The sequence below is a fragment of the Myotis yumanensis genome, unplaced genomic scaffold (assembly GCF_028538775.1).
Source record: "Myotis yumanensis isolate MYYU_CA2020_CCGP unplaced genomic scaffold, mMyoYum1.0.hap1 SCAF_6, whole genome shotgun sequence".
NCBI lineage: Eukaryota > Metazoa > Chordata > Mammalia > Chiroptera > Vespertilionidae > Myotis > Myotis yumanensis.
In genome coordinates, this window is record NW_027223757.1 from 74,236,800 (window position 1) to 74,261,877 (window position 25,078).

At 36.8% G+C, this 25,078-nt stretch overlaps 1 protein-coding gene across 1 annotated transcript in view; it reads right to left on the reverse strand.

Annotated features, from left to right (window-relative positions):
• Nucleotides 1–14,384: 14,384 nt before the first annotated feature.
• Nucleotides 14,385–25,078, reverse strand: part of GFRAL (GDNF family receptor alpha like) — a 53,078-nt gene continuing 42,384 nt past the window's right edge. Inside the window, exons 7-9 of the mRNA XM_070419342.1 lie at nucleotides 17,585–17,680; nucleotides 17,426–17,498; nucleotides 14,385–15,071 (exon numbers count right to left, since the gene is read on the reverse strand). Coding sequence (XP_070275443.1) covers nucleotides 14,999–15,071; nucleotides 17,426–17,498; nucleotides 17,585–17,680 — 242 coding nt within the window. The 3' untranslated portion in view covers nucleotides 14,385–14,998. The remainder of the gene's footprint in view (nucleotides 15,072–17,425; nucleotides 17,499–17,584; nucleotides 17,681–25,078) is intronic.

Genomic DNA, 25,078 nt, shown 5'->3' on the forward strand with positions numbered 1-25,078 from the left:
GAAATATTAACAAAAGGCATTTTCTACATTAAGATCTATAAGTATGTTTGAAATATTTTTGAATGTTGATATGTAATTTATTATTAAATATAATTTTTAAATTTCATGAGGAAATTAAAACATTTTAAGCCTTCAAAATTATAAGCTTCAAGATATTTTTTCAATTCTTTATTTTTATTTTTTAAATATATTTTTATTGATTTCAGAGAGGAAGGGAGAGAGGAAGAGAGCTAGAAACATCAATGATCACAGAGAATCATCTATTGGCCGCCTCTTGCATGCCCCCTACTGGGGATTGAGCCTGCAACCCGGGCATATGTCCTGACAAGGAATCAAATCCTGACCTCCTGGTTGGTAGGTTGATGCTCAACCACTGAACCACACCAACTGGGTGAGTTTTTAATTCTTGTAAAGATATTCCTAAATCCATTCTGTATAATTGTCCAGGCATTAATTGTTATCACCAAGATTAATGATGATAATTATTACATAGATTGAATTAATCATAATATGTCTTAGCTTGGGCTGCTACACAAAGTACCATACACTGGATGGCTTGTAAACAACAGAAACTTATTTCTCTCAGTTCTCAGAGTGCCAGCATGGTTGGAATCAGGCGAGACCCTCTCCCGGGTTGCAGACTGCTGGCTTCTTGTGGTATCCTCACAGGTAAAAAGAAACCTAGAGAACTCTGAGTTCTCTTTATAAGGGCACTAATCCCATTCATGAGGGCTCCACACTAAAGACATTAATTCACTTCTCACCTCCTAACTTCATCGGGGCAAGGATGTCAACATACAGATGAATTTTGGGGCGGTTACAACCATTCAGCCTATAATGTAATATTAAAGTTGAAGTAATAATTGCCTACTGCTTTTCTATTAAAATGCAGGATACCAAATAAAGAAAGTGCAAATAGGATGTGCCACCAAAATGTTTTAATGCTGTCATAATTGATATTAATTTGCACAGGTATTTGTGTAGTTATATATTTAAGTCATTCCCACTTGACTTCTAGCTCCAGGAGGGCAGGTCCTTCGTCTGTCACATTTTGGGGCCACCACAACGAACATTATAATGAATCAACATTTATTACATTAATGATCTTTCCCTCATTAAAGAAATCACACTGGAGAATAACAATGGGAAAGCAAGAGCAGTTGTGGATGCCAGAAAAGTGTAAACCTGCCTATTTAATAACCAAGAATGACTGTAAGGTAGAAAACCACTGTGGCCAGCGATACCTTAATTAGGGGGCCCATGACTTAATTACCAAGTTCTATGTTCATAAATAAAAGTATGGCATCTTAAAAAATACAAAGGCATTTAATGGGTTTGACTTTATTTCTTCCTTTGGTCCTTCTCTCTCTCACATATAATTTAGCTACGTGCATATAATTTTTGTATTTCAGACTCTGGTTTGACCCCTTATTTTACTGGTTTTCTGCACACCTACTGATACCTGCCCCTGGTCTTCAGGCTAATGAGCTCCTAGTGAGGACAGATCACTAGGTCATTTGCAGCTACGTTGGCCATTGGCAGTTGGTTCCTCAAAGTTAGAGGAAAACTCACTATCTAAGTGGATTTTTTTTCTTAACACTGGAGTGGTAATGAAGATATTCCAGTTTCTAATTGGATTCTTGTATCTAAGCTTTCATCCTCTCTTCTTACCCTATGCAGTACATAAACAGTACAATAAACAGGATTAAAGACTACTGGATTGCCGGCAGAAAAATTCCCATCCCAACTCAGTCCCTTATCAACTGTGTAACCTAGTAAGACTTTCTTAATCTCTCTAAACTCATTATTGTTCTTCTATGAGATAAAGAACCTAGCACATACAAAATAGGACTCTGGTGAGTATTAAATATGTGCCTTAGAGGAATGCTGTGCTCTGAGTGATTACTTAAACAAATGCTGTCTGTTTTGATAGACTGTAATTGCTATCCCCAAATATGCCCTGGACCTCTCTGGAGGAAAAGCATACTTCCCTGCCTCACTGACTAGGCAGCCATATGACTTGTTCTGGCCAATGAAATATAATTAGAAATGACTTATGTTGCTCCTAAGTGGAAGTTTTAAGACCCAACATGTACTTTGTCTGAATCTTTAATTCCCCTCTGCTAATATTCCAGAGAAAAGCTGCTTTGTCTGCCTGGGCATTCTGGGGAAGGCAACAGAGAAGGGTCAGAGCTTACCTGTAATGAACTTGTGGTGTGAGCAACAAAAGACTTTAGTTACTATAATCCACTGACATTTTGCAATTGCTCCTTACTACAGAATAGCTCATCCTGTCCTGTTGGATATAATACTAGTCCTATATAATGAAGAGCTAATATGCAAATGGTTGTCACGCCCTTGTGCCCTTGTGCCCTTGTACCAGGGCTGGGGGGACCTGAGGCTGCACCTCCCCACCCTGGAGCCGGGCCGGGGGGACCTGAGGCTGGGCCCCCCGCCCTGCAGGGCTTGACAGGGGTGGGGTCAGCCAGGTCTGGGTCTCACATGATTTCGAGGCCCACACGGGTGGGCAGGGACTTGACTCTGGGTCCTGCAGCGTGCCTCAGACTCTGAAAGGAGGGAGATTTTCATATACCTTTTACTAATTTTCTTTCATCTCTGACACTTCTATTATAGAGAAAGGGCAAATAGCAATGTTCAAATATTTTCTATATTTAATTCCCTTTTAATGTGCCTATAATAATCTACTTATATAAAAACTCCTTTGGGAATGCCGTATCATAAATTAAAATTGAAAGTGGGTGCAATCATCATGCTATTGAGAAATCTCAATAGTAAATGGGGTCTTTGTAATGGTACCAGATTTATTATCAAAAGATTATGACCTAACATTATCGAAGCTGAAGTATTAACAGGATCTGCAGAGGGAGAGGCTGTTCTGATTCCAAGAATTAATTTGTCCCCATCTGACACTGGCCTCCCATTTAAATTGATTCAACGACGGTTTCCCGTGATGCCAGCATTTGTGATGACTATTAATAAATCGCAAGGACAAACTCTAGACAAAGTAGGCATATTCCTACCTGAACCCGTTTTTGCACATGGTCAGTTATATGTTGCTTTCTCTCAAGTTTGAAGAGCATGTGATGTTACTAGTTAAAGTTCTAAGTACTTCATCACAAAGGAAATTAGTCAAGCACTCTGAAAGTATTTTTACTCTTAATGTGGTGTACAGGGAGATATTAGAATAAGTTTAATCACTTTATCAGTCATTGTTTGCATCACTGTTGTTTTTATATCATGTTTTTGCTGTTTTCATATCATGTTGTTTTCATATCATGTTTTTGTTGTTTTTATATCATGCCTCTGTTGTTATATCCTTTTGTTAGTGTTTATTTATTAATACATTTATATATTATTTTCATATACATTTTACTAATTTCCTTTCATCTCTCACACTTCTATTATAGAGAAAGGGCAAATAGCAATATTAAAATATCTCTGCTAATTAATTCCTTTTTAAAAAATATATTTTATTGATTTTTTACAGAGAGGAAGGGAAAAGGATAGAGAGTTAGAAACATCGATGAGAGAGAAACAATGATCAGCTGCCTCCTGCACACTCCCCACTGGGGACGTGCCCGCAACCAAGGTACATGCCCTTGACCGGAATCGATCCTGGGACCCTTGAGTCCTCAGGCCAATGCTCTATGCACTGAGCCAAACCAGTTAGGGCAATTAATTCCCTTTTAATGTGCATGAATTTCGTGCACCGGGCTACTAGTAGTATTATAAATAAGGTAGATAGATATTGGAAATATAAATATTACAGAAGTGTAAGATCAAGGATACTTTCTAAAGGTTAGATGTAAATAAAACTCTGACTCTTTTAGTAGCCACATCATAATGGTGAACATGGTTAGGCACTAGATTCAGAGTCTATTATATAAAAATAAATCCATGACTAAGAGGAATAAAACTACTTCTAGTTCAGAAATCTTAACTGTGTCTCATGAACCTTAACAAAAGGAATTGTATTTGACCAGCACCTGGAATCCACTAGGGGGAAACTAATTTGGGGTTTTCGTCTCTTGACTGGCCTGTTCCAATGATAATTTGCAAAACAACAATGAGACAAAAACAGCAATGAGACTGATCCAAAGGCCAAATTCAACAGGCCTACAAAAGCATTCTTATATTTAGAGCACTTCCTACTATATTAGGCACTCTCTTGCCTCTTAATTGCAGCAGAAGGCAGAAAATATAGGAAATGGAAAGACAGGAAAGAAGGGTTTGTGATACTGTCTATAGCACCATGTTCTTTCCCCCCTTTCTCACTTTTTCTCATCTCCTTATTTCTTTTTTTCTTATTTCCCTTGCCCTTATTTCCTCTTTCCTCTTTATTAACTCCAGCTCTTAGTTGAACCATTGTGTGTATGCAATAGGAACATAGTGGAAAATTTTAAGCCAACAAAATTTTTGTTTTGTTTTGTTTTTCTTGAAGCATGATTCTCCATAGCTCCCAAACCAGTGAAGCAATGGTATTCATTACTCCTGAGCAAAACTGTGTCCAGTCTTAGAACAAAGAAGTCATTGTTGAATCTAAACTTAAAATGTAGCGTTTTCAAGCCCATAAAGAAATAACAGCACCAAAAGCCAGGCTCTGTGTAGAGACAGCAGTGTTTCTAAATTCTAAAAAGACTTCCTTGTACTTATCATGATCCAGCTCTGGTTAACTCAAATCGTAAAGCTGTACTAAAAGTTACAGAGTAAAAAATACGGATGATTTGCAGCAAAAAAAGTCCACATTGGATAGGAGCTTCCACAACCTTGGAGAGATGGAAGACAAAGGCAGAGGCAGGAAGTTTAACTCTGGCATCCTGTCCCAGTGCCTTCCCAATCATACACCCCCTGGTCCCTGGGGTTTTGGAACCACGGAGAAATGAGGGTTAACATACCCATAGAAGTTTGCAAAAAATCCCAGTACACAGGGCTTTACTTCTTTACTCTCAGCATAACTGGGCATTGCTCAGACTGCCAAATCAGCATGCCAGTGGAACTCTGGCAGGAAGGAAGCCATGACTAAAGAAAGGATTTGAAATTAGCTTCAACAAAATACTGCATAACATAGCAATGCAGAGTGCCGGGCCTGACCAGTAGACCCCGAGCAACGGATCAATGATTACTCTGACACAATGTTTGTTGTGAAAGAGAGGGCTAAGGGACTGCTTAGCTAAAGGAACCAGACAGCCTCGATCGCCTGTCTCCTTAGGCTTTTATTGTAACAGCAGTTTGAGATAAAGTTTATCTTTTAGATACAATCAGTAGGGTAAGTAATCTTGGGAGGACACATGTGACTGTAGTAGCCTTTAAGTAAGGACATCCAAAGATTAAGCATAAGGATTCCAGTAAACACCTGGGGGTCTGCATGTGCACAGACTTGTTTGGAAAGGAATAATTAGGGGGCTCAGCCTTTGGCACTCCCCCAAGTCGGAATTCTGATAAACAGGGTGTGCTGCCTTCAGCACTTCCCTTTTTGGCATGTCCTCCTTACAAACTTTCCAGCCAAGTCTCCCGTGCTTCCCAACAGCAGAGGAAGTAGCCGACTATTTCCTGCAGGTAGGCTGAGACCCTCTCTAGAGGGACAGAAAAGGCCCGGCCTTAGAATTAAAAAAGCCACCACATACTGAAGCCTCAAAACTAGAAACCATGGCAAAGAGCCATGGTACCCAAAGTATCAGGGTGGACCAAGCCCTGTTCAGCACTCTGCTGCAATATGACCAGAGACCGGTCACTCCACAGCCGAGACCAGCAAAGACGCAGAGGGCAGCAAGTACACTTACACATATTCACAGATATACCTTCTTGGGGAAGGAGAAGAGAAAAAGAGGTGAGTAGCCTCCAATTGGAAATTCAAAGGTAGAATAGCTGATTAGTTTTCCTAAAAGACTCAGTTCATCTAAATAAGCATTTGGATTACATTTCTTGGCAATTTTATGTTTCTCAACATCACTGGGGGAATAGAGGTTTCAGAGATCAGACCATGAATAAACAAACAGATGCATATTTATTATCTTTGCATATGTACTATATTATAAGGAAAAGAGTCTAATGTTTTGATCCTTTACTGTTTAAGTTGCTTTGATCTTTACCAATTTTCTAAATATTTGTACACAAATATATAACTTATTTTCTAGTAGTTCTCTCTCTTTTTTCCTCCTGAATGATTCAAAGACTCAAATACCTATCTATTTTAGGATATAACTGGAAAGCAAGATTAATTCTTCCCCTTCTCCCAATGATATTGAGATATAACTGACATATGACATTGTGCAAGTTTGATAAACAATGTAATGATTTGATACATTGAGAAATGTAAGTCAGTTAACACCTCCATCACATCCATCTCTTGGCAATATCGCATACCACTGAGCATACCCTCTTCCATTTTAAAAACCTCCATCCTCTTGGCTTCTCCTTGTATCCTTCATTACTTACTAGTTATCCCTTCACAGTAGCCTTGCTTTCTCATCATCCTCTTCCAGACCACTAAGTATTGGAATGGCCAATGGCATTTTTCTCAGGTTTTTTTTGTTGTTTATTTGTTTTGTGTTTTTTTTTTTTTTTTGGCCACATTTCTTTGCTAAGTGATTTCTTCCATTTTCATGATTTTAAATAACATTCATACACTAATGATTCAAACTAGACTTGATTTTGGGACTCTCCCTTCATACAACAACTGCTGATTAAAATCTTTATTTCAGAATTGAACAAAAAAAAAAACAAAAACAAACAAACACCCACAGACATACATTTTCCTTTGTTCCTAATCACCAAGTATATTCTTAATTTACATTAAGAAAAAAAAAAAAAGAAAGAAAAAATCCTGTGTATCTACATTGACTCCTGAATTTTCCTCATCTCCTGTATCTTTTGTAGCAATAAGCCTCCTTGGCTTTATCTTCAGTTTTATATTCCAAATAAGATTCTGTTTCACATCGCCCCTAAATCAATCCTTACCTCTTCTACAGTCATCTCCCCCCCCCCAATACAGAGTCAGTCTCTTAATGTTTTTCCTGCCTCAAATTTTGCCCACTTTCAATCTTTTTTTCCAAACAGCAGCCAGATTCTTCTAGAACTTGTTATATCATTCTCTCTTTGAAAGCATCTGAAGGATGCCCATTGCAATCAGAATAAAAGGCAACTCCTTACACTGTGCTCTCCTGCTTCCTTCTTTGACCTCACCTTCTGCCACTCTTATTCTTTCTCTTCACTCTGTTCCAAATCCTTAAGTTCCTGTTATGTGAACATATAAAGCTCAGTCTCATCTCAAAGACTTTACACTTGTTATTTTTCTTCCTTCTGCAGATAACAGATTTCCACCACATGGAAAAATCTACCCCATCTCAACTTTTAGTTCTCAACTCAAACACAGGAAGTTCTCACTTAATATCTGCTATAGACTCTTGGAAACTGGGACTTGAAGGAAAATGACATACAACAAAACTGGTTTTCCCATAGGCTAATTGATATAAACAAGTGTTAAGTTCCTACAGTATATTTATGGTCACAAAAGCATCACCAAACTTCTAAATAAAGACCCCAAAAACTTCTAATATTAAACACTGAAAACCATGTGAACTATACATACATTTAAGAATGGGTAAGATCATTCTTTTCCAACCTGCTTATTTCAGTTCAGGGTCACAGGGCACCAGTGCCTGTCCCAGCAGCTCAGGGCACAAGGCTAGACCTACCCTGGATAGGACACCCTTCCATGGCAGGGCCGCTCACACACACCCCACACTCACTCAGACTGTGACAATGTAACCAGTTTAATTCACCTCACATGCACATCTTTGAGATGAGGGAGGAAACTGGAAGCCCAGAGAAAACCTAGGCAGTCATGGGGAGAACATGCAAATTCCACAGACAGTGGGCCCAGCCAGGAATCTATTTTTTTTTCCTTCTCATTAACATTATAACAAAGCAACATTGAACTAAAACCTAGGTTTTTCAAGGGCCTGTGGTAGTACTACCCACTTATCAATTAGAGAATTTTCATGACCTTCTTATCAAAAAACATTTGTTGACTGATGAACTAAGAGAAGGCATTAGTATAAATAAAACTAAATTTTACTTTGATGTTTCATTGTCATCATGCTGACACTTTATGAGATGAGGAATATACATATTTTATTTTATGAGGTATTTACCTTGAAATGCATTTGTGAAAGAGAATGAGAAATGGAATGACTATAACATGGTTGATCTAAATATTTCCATGGGGGTGGTAAACTTTATACCTCGGTAGTACTTTTTTTTTTGCCTGTTGCTTACTGATTTCATGTTTCTTGAGTTTGTTTCTATCCTGTCCTTCATGAAACCAGAACACAATTTAATGGATTAAAAAGGTGGGAGGAAAGAAGGAAGAAAAGATTTTTAAAAACGATTAATACCTATAATGACAGTTTCAGTATTTGTAAGACAATCAGATGAATGTGTAAAGAGATAGATTTTTTTTATTGCCTGGTTGTATGTTGGAAATAAGAAGTAATGCAATGGGTAGAATAAGACATATGATTTGTACAGTAAACAAACCTTGTATGTTTCAAGATTGCCACCAGTAGTGCTCAGGATTTCTGGTTCTGCTCACTCCCCGTCATCATTTGCTGCCCACCTCCCTTCCATGGAGGTTCAATACAAACATGCAAGTGCAAAATACATCTTTATGTTCCAGTCAACTATTTCATGCTGTGAAACCCCTTAAAACATATCTATAAGCTCTTCCTCTCTTATTGAAATATTAGAGGCATTAATAGATTTTGCTTTCCTGTTATATATTGTTACTAGTAAAGTGTAATATTTTAGCCCAACTTCATTATTTACAGACTAATTTTGATTAAATAATTAAAAGAGAATAGAGTGTTTCTGAAGCTTGCTCTTAACAGGCATCTACTACTTCTGAATTCCCTCTTTATGGGAATTGTTTCCTATTGTTTCCTTGTATGCATTGTATCTCGCCTTTAGCTTCTAAGCATTACCCTCTTGTCCTGGATAGTACACTGATTTGGCATCAGAGACCTCTGATATGTTTTTTCATTGCTATCTAAGAAACATCTATTCCTTCAATCTTTCTAGAGATACTAAGGCAGAGGCACCTAAGCAATAGATGAGTCCCCTAAGAGCACCTCTACATGGATTGCAGTGCCCAGACAAACGGAGATATGCAGGCAGTGATTCCCCTACCACTCACTGCATCCTACAACTTGACTATTAATAGGAAACCTTGTCTTTTCTTCTGCCCATGAACGGATGATCTCCATGTTCCTGGGAAAAGTTTCACTGGGAGGTAAATGTTCTTGCTGACACAAAGCAACTGATATTGTTTTCTCCTAGACAGATTTTGTTCATTAATAAATAGATAATGGTGACCTTGAATTGTTAGAGCTCAAGCACCTGGATAGGCTGAGAAACATTTTTTTAGGTTTGGGCTACTTAGCTCCAAATAGCCAAATGAAAAGTAGAACTTAAACTCAATTTGATCTGTATTTGTTCTAGCTAGGCCTATCTATCATTTAATTGCTGAAGAAAATAATCTAGACTTTCATAGCAGAAACTGTTGGCGGCTACAAAAGAGACCCAAGAGCCCTCTCCTGTTTTTCCATGTAATAGAAAATCTGACTTTATTTGGGAATCTACTCTTCTCCCAGGTGATTCAGGATCAAATCCTCTTTAACCCCATTTAAAAAAATCCGTAGAAAACAAAATAGAATATTTATGTTAAAGAGTATTAAACCATGCATCCAAAGCAAACTTTAGGCTTACAAATGAAGATTTTACTTGAAAGACTGCTGTTTTATAAATATTTATTGTTGTGTTTTTACCTAGGCATAAAATATTCAGAAAACGATTTTACCTAATTATGTCCCAATTGCCTCAGGTATATATTTTTTATTATATGATAACATCAAATGACCCATCACACTCAAAATGTAGTTATACATTTTTTTGTAGACAGATTAACATAATTATATGCACCAAATGAAAAATTCCACTTTTTATGAAGTTTTATGACTTGACTATTTTAAATGATAATTTGCCTAACAAAAGCTTTAAACTGCTGCATTTTAAAGGTATGCTTTCCTTCTCTTTGTAGAACCAAGATAACACACACCTGTGTTATAAAGCCCTGCTTAAGAACACATTAATTGCCCCTGGTTTGTCTGTGGAGAACGTTTTAGAAACATTCTTGGTACCATCCTCAGCTTGGGGGTGCAACTAGTGTGACCTGAACAGACACTAAACCTCAAAGAGGCACTTAGGGGACAACCCGAGGAACTCAAGTGGAATAAACCGCCGCAGCCCAGATGGTTTCATCTCAGAATTCAAAAAGAAGCCGAGTGTGAGACAAGCCGCCATGGCAGACAAGGACACTTACAGGTTGTAGTGCATCGAGCACGCATGCTCACTCACCCTGCCTCTTAAACAGCAATGCCGTCATTTTGACCATCAATCCCTTAGATCTTATTCTTTGGTTGTAGAGCTCACAATTTTTTAAAAATATATTTTATTGTTTTTTTACAGAGAGGAAGGGAGAGGGATAGAGAGTCAGAAACATTGATGAGAGAGAAACATCGATCAGCTGCCTCCTGCACAACCCCCACTGGGGATATGCCCGCAACCAAGGCACATGCCCTTGACCGGAATTGAACCTGGGACCCTTGAGTCTGCAGGCTGACACTCTATCCACTGAGCCAAACAGGTCAGGGCTAGAGCTCACAATTTTGACTGTTCTCACAAAATAAAAAGAAGAAACATTTCACTTACTCTTTTAGTTGTTTGTATTCGTCTCACCCCACATGGCCATGAAAGGGATGCACATTTCAGAACTCTCCAGGGGAATTTAAAAGGAGGAGCAGACTCACACCCAGCTCTGGAGGAACCACAAAGACTATCTTCTTTCTGCCTCAAAGCCCTTCCCAGGAGACCTTTTTATTCACCTCACTGAGTTCCAGCTGGTACCACTCTGCTGACTCCTGGTGCCCGGGAACACCTGCGGGAGGTCACAGACAGAATCCTGGGGAAAAGGCAGTGGGTAAATAGGCAGAAGCAGCTAGCAGCACAAACATTTATTATAGGAATAGCCAGGCTGCTCTGGAAGGAATTGGATCGGTGGTTGGATTTTTCTGAGGAAAGTCTATGATCTGGCCACCTTTCATCAGTGATTTTCCCCCAGACGATCCTCAGGTGGTAAACTCACTTTCTCATCTGGGGAGAAAGAGCTGGAAGACACTGGACATCTCTAAATGCGGTGTTGTAGCACAGATCTCACTTAGCAGTGCCACACCATATTTTCCACTGGACTAATAGCAACTCCACTGGTAGATATCCCACTGGTGTCAGTCCAAACCTGAAACAATGATCAGTTGATGCAAATTAGGATAAACTACGAGTTATCCAGGCCGGCCACTGTGGCTCAGCTGTTGAGCATCAACCCATGAACCAGGAAGTTAGGGTTAGATTCCTGATCAGGGCACATGCCCAGGTTGCGAGCACGATCCCCAGTGGGGAGCGTGAAGTAGGCAGCAGATCAATGATTCTCTCTCATCATCGCTGTTTCTGTCTCTCTCTCTCTCTCCCTCTCCCATCCTCTCTGAAACCAATAAAAATATATTTTAAAAAATAAAAAACTCCGAGTTATCCAAAATGGGTGACTCTAAGAATGTTGGACTGAGGGAGTCTTTATACAGGTGTGGGTAGTTGTAGAAAAACAACAAGAGGTAATCCACAAATGGAGGCTGGTAACAGCTGAGCCATTAGGACGACCAGCCCTGAAGGAAAGGCGGGGAGATGTTTACTGCGATCCAGGAGAGTTTCACTGGAGAAGGCCACTCACAGAAACAGTGCCACTCTGTGCAGGGAAACACCAGCCCAAGGTGGGCCCTCCTGGAGGGACTGAAGGGAATATACGCCCCCATCTCCTGCCACTTCTCACCATTGGCTGAACCCACTGGAAGCCAGAGGACAAGGGAGCCTATATTTCAGATAGGTCATCCTCCTGGGATGTGTGAGAAGTAGATACAGGTGGGAACGGATCTGAAGCTAAGTGGCATGCTGCCCTTTTGCATTCCAAGTTCATCCCCCTCCTGTCTGGGCCAGTTGTCGAAATAGCACCATGGGTCACCTCGTGCCATAAATCAGAAGCCTACTCTTCATCTCTGCTGCTGCCATGGTCTGTACAACACAATTTCTCTGCAAACATGTAATCCCAAGTCCCCGTCCCTTCTGTTTACGACACATTTATGTTCATTCCATACTCATATCACCACTAGTTCTCTTCACAAGACTCTACTGTCCCTCCTCCTACCTTTTCTTAGCAGCCTCTATCATTTTCAGAAATTATTTTTTACTTCTTTGTTTTTTGAATCTCCAAGAGGACTCTGTTCAGTACTCTATCTCCAGCACCTAGTACAGTGGCAGGCACATACAGTGGCTAAATAAATGTGTCCAACAAATGAGTTACTGCAGGCTTTCACTACTCATTGGCTAAACATTACAGTACATTTGTAGGCAGTCTCCTCACCATCAGTTTTGTCACCTTTGGTCCATCGCTTACGCGTCTGCCAGCATGCCTCTTCTCATTCATAATTCTGATGATGTCACTTCCTTGTTTAAAATGTTTTTTGGCATACAAGTGAAACAATCCATTCATTGAGCAATTTTTATTGAACATACCCTATGTGGTATGAATGGAAATCAGAGATGAGCCAACAGATTCAGTGCTTACCAATTGCAGCGAGGTGTAGTAATATAAGGTACAGACAGCGCTGAGCAAGGATACCTGACCTCTGGGTGGGAAAGACTGTTAGAAAAGGGCTCCCAGAGGACAGAACAGTAAAAGGTGCGAGCCAAGTCCTGAAGAGTTCACAAACCAGATTTAGAATGTCCCAACTCCTTAGCATCATGTTTAAGAACATTTACTGTCTCAGTCCTAATGCATGTCTTATATTTTATGTTTTATGTCCCATATTATTGTAATTCTTTTCCACTGATTTTTAGAGAGAGTGGAAGAGAGGGAGGAGGAGGAGAGAGAGAGAGAGAGACATCGATGTGAGAAAAACACATCGATTGGTTGCCTCTTGCACTCACCCTGACCTGGGCCTAGGATCAAACCTTCTTCCCAGGTATGTGCCCTTGATCAGGAATCAAACCGATGACCCTTTAGTTCGCAGGCCGACACTCTAACCACTGGACACACCGGCCTGTACTTTCCCATATTATTTTAATTTGCACTTGTTGCTCCAGAGACAGCTGCCTATTTAGAATTCTCTAAATACTTCATGCTGATTCCTGTTTCTGCAGTTCTGCCCAGAATGGCTTGCTCACTCTTGCTAGCCTAGGAGACAAGATTGTTTTTAAGGGAGTCCTTCTCCTTCATGCTCTGTCCTTCCCTTCTCTGCTCAACACAAACATATTTCTAAAAGCAACTTGATTTCTTCCCTCAGCTTTCCAGAGAAGAGTTCACGTTCTCCCAGGCGTTAGCAAACCAAATTAAATGTCAGTTTTGGAGATGGAAGTGCCCACATTCTCTTCACGTTAACTTAGAGTGTTAACAGCCGCTGGAATGTGGAGAACTCCTTGAGGGAGATTTATAACTCACCAAGTTATTCCTTCCTGTTTTAAAAGATAAAGGAAGGCTTTTTTAATTACTCTGAATAAACATAGCCAAATGTTAACTTCAAATGTAATTTAATGTAGATAATTTGATCTGAAGTGTAGTGAACAGCAATAGATGACATCGAACAGACAGAAAATGTTTGACTTTTAATTGTAAATACAGAAAGTTACTAATTATTTGTATGCATGGGTTATTGAATATCTGTGCCTCTGTTGGTAAAAAAACACAATACCTCATTTATTCTTATCAATGGATCCAAATACGATTGCACTTTGAAAGCATATACGCATCAAAAACTTAATAAACAACTTTTCCATAATTTTTTATCACAATTATACTCTGATGTCAAACCAAGCCAAAAGTCACAATTTGGAAACAATAAAGTAACAAGTATCATGTTACCTTGTTATTGCAGAAGTTCATAATTAGCATAGAAAAAATTAAATTTATAAATAAATAAAAGATATTATTGTTAAGATGCACAGATGTTTCAACCAATTAGTTGCTTTACAGCTTTATGAATAAAAAATACAGACATCAAGTTAAAAAGTAAAGTTCAACAGTATTAAATTTTAAAAAACCAAAGATACCACTTGCAATTTTTAAGACTAGTCATCTAAATGAATATGCTTAGGAAGTTAAAGTCAATGCTAATAATTTATCTAATTTGTATATAAGATATACAAGTAAAAACATACTAAGTATTTTTTAAATATATTTTATTGATTTTTTACAGAGAGGAAGGGAGAAGGAGAGTGATAGAGAGTTAGAAACATTGATGAGAGAGAAACATTGATTCAGCTGCCTCTTGCACACTCCCTACTGGGGATGTGCCCACAACCAAGGTACACGCCCTTGACTGGAATCGAACCTGGGACCCTTCAGTCTGCAGGCTGCCGCTCTATCCACTAAGCCAAACTGGTCAGGGCCAAACTAGGTATTTTATTAGCATTTTTCTTTAGGCAAGCTAATGGGAATTTTTTAAATTGATCAGAAAAAAACCCTGCTAACCATGTCATATTATGACGTAGCTAATTACCATTTTATAGATTCAAATTTTATCATGCAATAAATCATGTAGACTGTAATTTAAGATAACACTTTTTTGCCTTCAAGGGCAATTCTGTAATTCTGTATTGGTCTCATAAAAGATATCACTGTTCATTTATAGTTAATAACTTATAAAGAAAAAATAAATCGAACACCTGTCATTTTATTATACCTTACATTATTATCCTTAATGATACAATATCATTAAACCCTTCTTAACATTTTCTTTATTGATGATGAACAGGATATTCTGTTGACTGGCTAGAAAGACCTGCTTGAAAGGAAGTGATTGTTAATGATCCAAGATTCTTAATGAACCATGAGTCCTCTGGGTATTTGGCTTGGTGATCGATCTCTGGTTTGAGTTGATATTCTGAAGGTTCTACATAAAAGCAAAAGCAAAAGTTAACAATTAGCCAATTTAAGGATTTTAAAAATGTATGTGTGCTTATATTTTTTGGTGGATTCTGTGCCTGGAGGGAAAAATGAATCAACTTCCTGAATGTAAAGACCCAATAGTAGAAGGTTCTATGGTCTTTCTAAGAGGTCTCATGCATTGAACTATGATTTCCAAGTAATCATTTGCAAAAAGAAAAAGAGTCATTTATTGCCTCAAATATTTGTGTTTTAAATTATTGGGTTATCTGCAAATTTCTTTGAAGACTTAGGGCTGTTTGGATTTAGCATAACATGACACAAATGCAAAAATGTTCATCTTTGCTGTGGAAAGGTGTTCACATGGGTGCGGTGTGACTACCAGGTGAGTGGCACTCAGCCTTCCTTCATTGAGAAAGCCTTATTTATCCGCAGATGTGCGGTGACACAGGTTTGGTTGTTAATGATGCTTTTGTTCTACTTTATTCTTTCTTGCTATATAGCTTTTACTTTTATCATTTTCTTAACCCAGAGTGTGGACCTTTCAGATTACAGGTCAGAATCAATTTTAAATTGTATGGAAAATAATTTGTAAATAAATGTGATATACTTAACAATATGAATGATTTGCTTTAAAATACATATTGGAGTACATTAAGATTTTTGTCTATAACACCTTACTGCCATTGTCATGCAGTAAAGGGATATGCCTATTTATGTAGGCAAGAAAAGAGGTAAAATTACAGCTGATACACAGGGAATTTTAAATGGCCGTCACCTTATTTATCTGTGGCACAACAGTACAACAGTAATCTGTGAAAACCCATGGGCCTGTGTGGCAGATGTGGACTTGATACATTATATGTGAGGCTAAAAAATAAAGATTGGAAACCATTAAAGTAAGAGTTTTGCTAGAGAACCATTTCTGCTTCTCTGCAACAATATGTCTGTGATGGACTATCTAGGCAGGCCCAGTGTCTGAACAGTGCTCTCAAACATTTTAATCCACATAAAGAAAAGTTGAATAAATTCCAAATTCTATTTTCCCCTTGAAACTGACTCTAATTATTTGGCCTTTAAACTTACCTTGGAATCCAAGAAATATATTCTCATACAAATATGACTCCTAAGGCATTGGAGGAAAGCAGTTTGTTTTGGTACTGGTATTGATAAGCATCAAATTAAATATTTACAGAAGATGGATTAATTAGGTGTATATGTTTAGCTGGCATTGCTGTTAAAAATAAATATCATTGAATGTCCATTGGCAAAGCATACACTCTACATGTGCCTGCGCCTTGGTATTGCCACATTTCTTCCCACTTTCATTTTATCTGCCATTATGTCAAGCACTAGAAGTCTGAGGTTTCTGGAGGAGCAATATATGTACGTGCATGACATAGTTCACTCTGTCTCCCCCTCTGGGTGTCATGAGATGAGAGATGCCCATTGTCTCGCTACTTGCTAGCCCTAATTTTACTGATGCATGTATTTTATGTTTGTTTACACATACACACACACACACACACACACATATAATTTCTTCATTAACATTTGTGATACTCAAATTATATACAATGATATACATAGGTATATGAATTAGCAAATCAACATCAATAATATTTAAATACGAGGTTATTTTTTAATTAAAGTAAGCAACTGCACACCACTTTAAATCTATTTGTGAGTGGTCAATAAATGGAAGATTTTTAAACCCTAGACATTTAGAAATCCATAGGCAGCTGTGACTCTAATCTTCAATCTCACATACCTCTTGAATCATTACTGCATTTGAGCAACAAAGGCAGCCAAGAAAAAGGATTTGGAAAGAGTGAATTAAAATGTCAGGCTGAAGTAATGTCTTCCTAATGGTACCCTGTGAGGCCTCCAATTATACAGACCTGGATGCTTGCATATTAAAACATGAATAAAATACATTAGCATGTAAGAAATGTGACTGAAGAGCACCCCTCTAGGTAAATATAAACTGTGTGAAGTACACAACGGGTCCATTATGTAAGCTGATCAATCCTGCAAGTGATTGGAAGCAGGAAGGCAGCAAAGTTCAATTTGGATTTCATAAGAAAACCAGGGAAAAGATTGATAACACTTTAATTGGGAGAACAATACATATGCGTTTGCAAAATGCATGCTAAAAATTCCCTTATGATCACATTTCCCTTACATACGATGACTGAGAGTAACGTTTCCATGGACCCAGCCCATATTAAATGTTGATTTAGTAGGTCTTAATGGAGAAAGTTTCATTCTCGGGCCCTGTGTGAGCTCTGCCATGGTGCAGTGTGCTGTAACAGGGCTGATTCACTTCCAGCCCTTCCCTTCTGGGTTGTATTCTGTTACCTCAGCTTGAACAAAACCACGAGAAGGATTCCACAGGTGACTGTCATGCACATGATGGCATAAATCACTTCTCCTAGAAACAAGATTAAAGGAAAATTACTGGATTTCTACAGAGAATAAATAATAAAAAATAGTACAGAGGTCAGATGTTTAACTGACCGTTGAAGGGGGAATGAAATCCATTTAGAGTTTTTTCCTTTGGTTGTTTTCTTTTTTGCAACCCAATGCCTTTGACATTAGCCGGAGCTGAATAATCTGAAAGAAAATAATGAAAATGAGATTAAAGCATAAAGGAGAAGCATTATTTTTACCCCATGGGTTGTAATTTGCTTTATATTATAAGGCAGCAACTTATTTCTATGTTACTATTTAATAAAATATAATAGATTAGGGTGTTTCTTAAATTTTAACAGCTTTTTTCATCTTTGAATCAGATAATTTCCTTATTAAAAAAAACCCTCTTTTCAAAACATAATTAGAAAAAAAATCACAGTTTATAAGATAGTTATATAGGTAAACTGGGGGAAAGAAAGACAGTAACTTCAGGCTGCCATTGGGATATTGAAAAATATTCCTTCTTTACATGAGTGATTGTTGTAATGTGCTTTTAATGATATCTTATTTCCCTAAGATCCAGTGTATTTATGAATTCTTACAAAGAAGAGTCTTTAAACCAATCACACTGTTCACTTTTCTACTCTGATATCTCAATATCCAGCTCTACTTATTCCCATTATTCTGTTTCCCTTTTTTAACCCCTTCAGTTTCTATTATTACCTATTTTCTACTCACTCAAGTGCACTCTTGGCCACTCTGTGACCCTAGTCTTCATGGCCATGTTTTCCAAAACACATGTTTACCTCACTTCACAAAACACAAGATGAAAAGATGCAATCCTTAAAATTAATTGATAAAACTATTTTAGATGACTTTTATTAATAAGTTTGAAGTGAAATCAGCCTAGTCTTGAGCCAGTTCAACACAAATATTGCCAAACATACCAATAACCCAAAAATCCAATTTCTTTGATGATAATGTTGATCCAGATGAGTTTTGATGCATAAAAAATTAGATAAAGCCTTCACTTGCAGGAGGTTTTGCTATCATCTGTTATACATGCTTTGTGCATTTTGAGACCTGGAAGTCCAAGTACGAGTAGATAGTTTTTTGCAGAAATGAGTGTATCAAGTAGCACGATAATATGTCCCATGACAACTAGTAACGGTAGGCTCTGAGCGGGAAGGGAGATGAGAAGATACATTGCCATCAGTTCCATTTAGTCCATTCTCTACCCAGGGATGCTGCTGTTCAGAGGCCAGGTCTGTGTTATGGATAATTGGTAGAAAGCACAGGACACAGGCTGTTTCATGTTTTATATCAGTTACCAAACTCTCAGGGCTGGTCCAGGAGAAGCAGCCTAATATAAGAGTTAGAGAAGTAACCTAGGATTTTGTCATTAGAAAAACCATTCCCAATGAGTCTAAACTTTAATCCAGTTAAGGTATTTTTAGCTCAAGATTTTTAAATCCCCAACTCACATATTGGGTTATCATGTAATGTTCATAGAAGTCTGACCTTCTTAGAAACTAAAATATCAACTTCTGAATGTGAAAGTGATAGAATTAGATAAGGCTTGTGAAAAAATGTTCACTTTTATGGTTATAAAATAAATTTTGTCATTCACTATAAAGTTGAAATGGAAAATTTGAGCTATTTCAAATAATAGCATTTTTATAATAGTAGTCTTTTTTGGAAGAATTAGTTTCATTTAAATTAAGCATACAGATTTTTAGTTAAATAAATTATTATAATAAAATTATATTTAAATTAATTATGAATATGAAGGATAAATTATTTTGCTCTTTTAAAATTCAGTGGCATTTTGTGACCTTTTAGACAGATCCATGGCCTAAATGTAAATGTATATAATGTATATTGATTATTCAAATGGTGCTTTAGTTTTCTTTTATGAAATTCTATCTCTAAGTACATTTGGTCTAGTTAGGTGTCATGATTTACCTTTGCATAAGATAAAAGGTATTATTTTGAAAAATTAGACTATCTTTTATGTATATGACTGCCTAAAGTAACCATTAAACGTTCACCTAGCAACGTTTAGAAAGAATCATCTCATTCACTAAATTTCACTCACATGGAACTCATTAACAAGGTTCTAATAGATCAATGACAGAAATGCTAGCTAATGATCCCAGTGAAAATTTTAAAGTGTCTAGCAATCACTCCACAATCTTTAATATTGCACCCTAGGAGGATACCAAATATCAGTTAGAGAGATTAATGTTACAGAAGGTTTCTTGGCTACTGAAGCCCATTGGAGATTCTTCCCCAGCCTTTTATAAACAGTGAGGTTTACAATGTTTTATAACCATGAAATTAAAGTCGTCAGACTTAATAACCAACCTCAGTCCCACACCATCTGCTATATTTATAGATAAACACTGTCAGTGACTTGTTTATCTTAACTTGCTCCCTAGAGGAATTAAACACTGTTATGAACTATATTGTAAAATCCCTGTACATTTGATGGGAAATCAAGATTAATTTCAGCTGAACATTAAGAACAAATTTAAATAGTATTCTTCCCAAATGAGCCACAGAGTTGTCATTATTTCTATTCTTTTCTTCCAAAATCCTTGTGCAGAAATGGCTGATGGAGACCAAAACTCTACTTATATAAAATGGTAAATGCAGTGTAAACAATGTGGTGGATCACATATGAAATAATGACTTAAAAATAAATGTCAGAATACTTAAAATAAAATTTAAACATATAAACTGCAAATGTGTAAATTTTCAATTAAAATTTTAATTAAAATATAACCTAGAAGGGTCTGCTTGGAAGAACTATTTGATAAAATGAAAATTTTCATATCATAATTTAAAAATATATTTTGTAATTCAAGGATTACCTTCTTGCATATCCAAAGGTTGGTGCTCTTTACTAGTGTTAATATATTAAATTTCTAATTTGGTCAAGATTGTCTTATCTGAAGGCATATAAATTCCCAAATAGAAAATGAGTTTTGAATTATTTCATCTAATGATCAGGAATGAAATTTCATATATAATGGACTATTTTGATCATTGTTGTCTGAAAGCCCCCTTCTAAAATATGCCCCAGAAGCATTGGTATTGGGACAAAAGGAAAATACATAAGCATCTTTAAATTTGAAAATTAGTAATATGACAAACCAAAGTATAAACACAGATAATGAGGATTCAATACCACTGCTGCTAAAACTTATGTTGTAAAACTAAACCAACAAGATAATATGCGTGCCTAAACAATCATGATCTGCATCAATAAGACATGCTCATTTATTTAGTTCACAAACTTCAAAGGAGACAAAACCATGTCTTAGGTTTATTTTCTACACTATGGCTAAACACATGGTGGTTACCAATCAGGGGCTGCAGGAAGGGGAAACTTGGAGGTATTAGTCAAAGGGTACAAAGTTTTATTTATGCAAGATGAATAAATCCTAAAGATGTACTGTACACTGTAGTGCCTGTTGTTAGCAATACTGAATTGTACACTTAAAAATTAGCAGGAAGGTTAGACCTCATTTTAAGTATCCTTATCATACACATACAAAAATAATAAATACAGGGAATGGAAGGAAAATTTGGAGCTGATAAATATGTTTATGGTATAGATTTTAGTGATGGTTTCATTGTGTGTACTTATCTTCAAACTCATCAAGCTGCATACATCAAATATGGACAGCTTTTCATATATCAACAAAAACAAAACAAAACCCACATAAATGAGTAAGTATGCACTCCAGAACATTGGTCTTGTGTTTTGACCTGAGCCAAAAAGCTCAGAGTTAGTAAATGACTATCCTGATGATCCTGACTTCTGATGGTTTGACTTAAGCTTTTTGACTTTATGAATGTGCAAAAGTGATACATGTTTAGTAGAAACTCTGCTTTCAATATCCTGGGCTAGTGATTTGTGGTATGATACTCTCATGAACTGGGCAGTGGCAGCAAGATGGATTTGCCCAATTGTAGGTTAATAAGTATTCTGATCACACCTAAGGTAGACTAGGCTGTGATGTAGGTTGGGTATATTAAATGTATGTTCAACTTATATTTTCAATTTATGATGGGTTTGTCAGGACATAACCCCATCCTAAGTCTAGGCGCATCTATTGACAAGCCTGGCTCTTTGATCCTTGGTTGAATGACAGTTTTGTTCACACGTCTTGTAGATTTGTCTGTTGATTATATATACAAAATATATAACATGTAACAGGTAACATGTAACAATATAACATATAATAGAATATAGTATATAATATACATATATATAACTGTACTAATAAGATCTCCCAAATGTTCTGCATTCTTCTTAATTTCTGCAAATAATGAAATAGTCACTGAGATAGCAATGGGAATGCAAATTATGGTATTTCTAATAACTAACACTAGATTAGATCAATAAAGTATTATGGTTTTAGAAGGAAATAATTTTACATCTTAGAATTAAAAAAACCCACACCTGACACCTATATCTTTGGGCTCATACAAAACAGACCTAAAGATACTGATAGAGCCTGGCCAGTGTGGCTCTATGGTTGAGCACTGACCTATGAATAAAGAGGTCACAGTTTGACTCCAGGCAATGCCCCAGTTGCAGACTTGATCCCCAGTAGGGAGCTGGCAGGAGGCAGCTGATTGATGATTTTCTCTCATCATTGATGTTTCTATCTCTCTCTCCTTCTCCCTTCCTCTCTGTGAAATAACTAAAAACATATTTAAAAAAAAAATATTGACAGAAAGTAGTAATAGAAGATTTCTGTTAGAGCATCCTATATAATAAAAGCCTAATATGCTAATCGACTGAACAGTGGAACAACCAGTGGGCAGAGGGTGGGCTGGTGAGGGCGGCGCCAGGCCAGCTAAGGGAGGTACCAGAGGGCAGAGGGAGGGGATGGCGATGGGGGGAGGGTGGGCAGGGTGATGGGGGGTGGTGCTGGCTGCTCACCTGCCAGTGCCATCCCCCAGATCGGCCCACAGGTCACCTCCTGCAGAGGGAGGCCACTGGTGGTGTGGCAATCAGCCCGCTGGTCGCCTCCTGCAGAGGGAGGACAGACTGTGGCTTAGGCCTGCTCCCCTCAGTATATATGTAGATTTTTATAATTATATATTTGTATATATATATATCCATACAATGGAAGAGAAAAATGCATGTATATACACACACAACACACAATGCTTTACTTCTATACATATGGTACTTAATGCTTTACAAGGCACTTTGACAAACACTGTATAATTTTAGAGCTAGTCATATAAGAGGAATTATTAGTTCAACTTAAAAAAGAATTTCAGTCTCAGAATAGTTGTCCTGTTCAAGATCACAAACTTGGTAAGTAGGGGAGATGTGACTTACAGCAAAATCTCCTACCAATGATATATAATATACATCCTAGAAACCAGAAAAAAGTAAAATACTTTTAGCTTTTTCAACATGGCAGACAATTGGATTAGGAAATACACTTGAAAAAATAATAGGGACAAGTTGTATTTGATAGTGTTGTATAATAAGCAGCACTTAATAGTACTATCTGATTACAAATGTTCATGATTATATATGTTTCTGTTGCTGAAATTCACAATAGAAGAAGTAACATTACAAATATAACTAAAGCATCTGAAATGCCTCACATATACCTGTAGTACATTTTAACCTGCGCACATCTCTGACATTACATCATTTTCAATGTAAGCAGACAACTCAAACACTTTAATTTTAGGATTTAACAGAAATATAAAAAATTAATGCTGCAATTCTTAACATGGGTTATCTTAGACCGGGGTGGGGAATGTTCAGCTTGCGGGCCATATAAGGCCTGTGAAATCATTTGGTCTGGCATTAGGGTGAGTTAATTAAATGACTGATGAAATATAGCAGGATAATTTTTAAGTTGATAATTTTGTATGGCCCATGAATGATGTTATAAATATCCAAATGGCTCTTGGCAGAAAAAAGACTGATTTCAAAATGAGCATTTTCTCTTTTTACAGATGTAGAGTTAGGACCAGATAAATCTTTCCAGAGTATTCATCAGACAAAGGACATACAAAGAAAAATTCACAAAAGATCAGTGTAAGTGCTTAAAAACAGACTTGGCTATATCTTTGGTTACTATAATCTATGTCTACATTGATACAACTTGAGTATTACATAAAAATAACTCCCCTGTTTAAAACTATCTATGTTTAATAGAAAAAAAATGTATTCCCAAAACTGAAGTCATTTTTACTTTAAATTATGTAAGCACTAGGAGAGCTTGGAATAGAACAAATGTAAGATAAAAATTGGACTATTTTACACTATATTTTAATGATTTAATAAGTTTATGTTTTTATATGTGGAGGTTTTGTAACATATAAAATTTTTATGAAAAAAGTATATATGACAATAACATTAATTGTATAGATAGTTTTCTGATGTCTCCATTTGGAATTGAATCATTTACTAATGTGTACCCTTTTGGAAATGTATAAGACTTTACCTGATTGGCTTATGAAATTTTTTCAAGGTTGATTAAAAACACCAGAGAAAAGAGAGAGAAATAAAATAAATAAAAGGGAAACATTTCGGAAAGCCTTCATAGTCATTTGGAATGATAAAATAATTCAGAAACTCTCTTTCCTGTACATAAATTTGCAAATTTTTAGGAAAAAAGCTGAACGTATGATATATGTTGTTAATTTTCCTTAGACAACAACCTTCTTGAGAATTGACACCACATCTATCTAATTTACAGTATAATATGGCTACTGCAATGCCATTCCCATGTGATTTTCTAATGGCCAGAAAAGTATATATTAGCAACTTTCACATTTGGAATAGCACATCTGTCACTGTATGGTGACATACACTGTGTAGTATATTATTATATTCCAGTCTTTCTCAACTTAAATGCCATCAGCCAAGAGTCATCACATTTAATTCCCAATACTTTTCACATATTATTACCATTTCTTAAAATATGAATCCAATGTCCCAACTGCAATGCATAGGGTTTCCTAACCATTAAAATGTGCTAAACTATTTTTTCCTGGGCATTGATTCTAAGAATCTAGTTTGTTTACTCTTTGCCCATTAGTAAACAAACTTTACTAATGACCAAAGAGTAAGCATCTTCTTCATTGGATTAGATGTCTGAGTGGACACAGTAAATTCAAAATTTGTTAGAAGAGGCAAAATAAACTGTATACTGTAAAATACTAGTTGGTTCTGTAGAATACCTTTATATTTTTATGCATTAGACAAATAAAAGATGCCATGAGTAAACATAAGTAAATGATTTTGAAAATTCTAGATTAAACACAATAAATTGCAAACATTTACTTGCTGCACGTGTTTCTAGTTTTTATGTGTTTTTTTACTATGGTATATGGGCATACTTTACCTAAATTTATTTTCCCCATGGGATATATCTTGGAATCTACTAAAAAATTTTGGAAAACATGGGTATATGTGGTTGATAGACAGATATTTATATATTTTGGGTGGGCATAAGGAATTTTTTGAGGATTTTTATCTTAATCAACAGAAAGTCAGAAAGCACAATACATGTAGGTATAATACTTTACTAAGCACACACATTCACA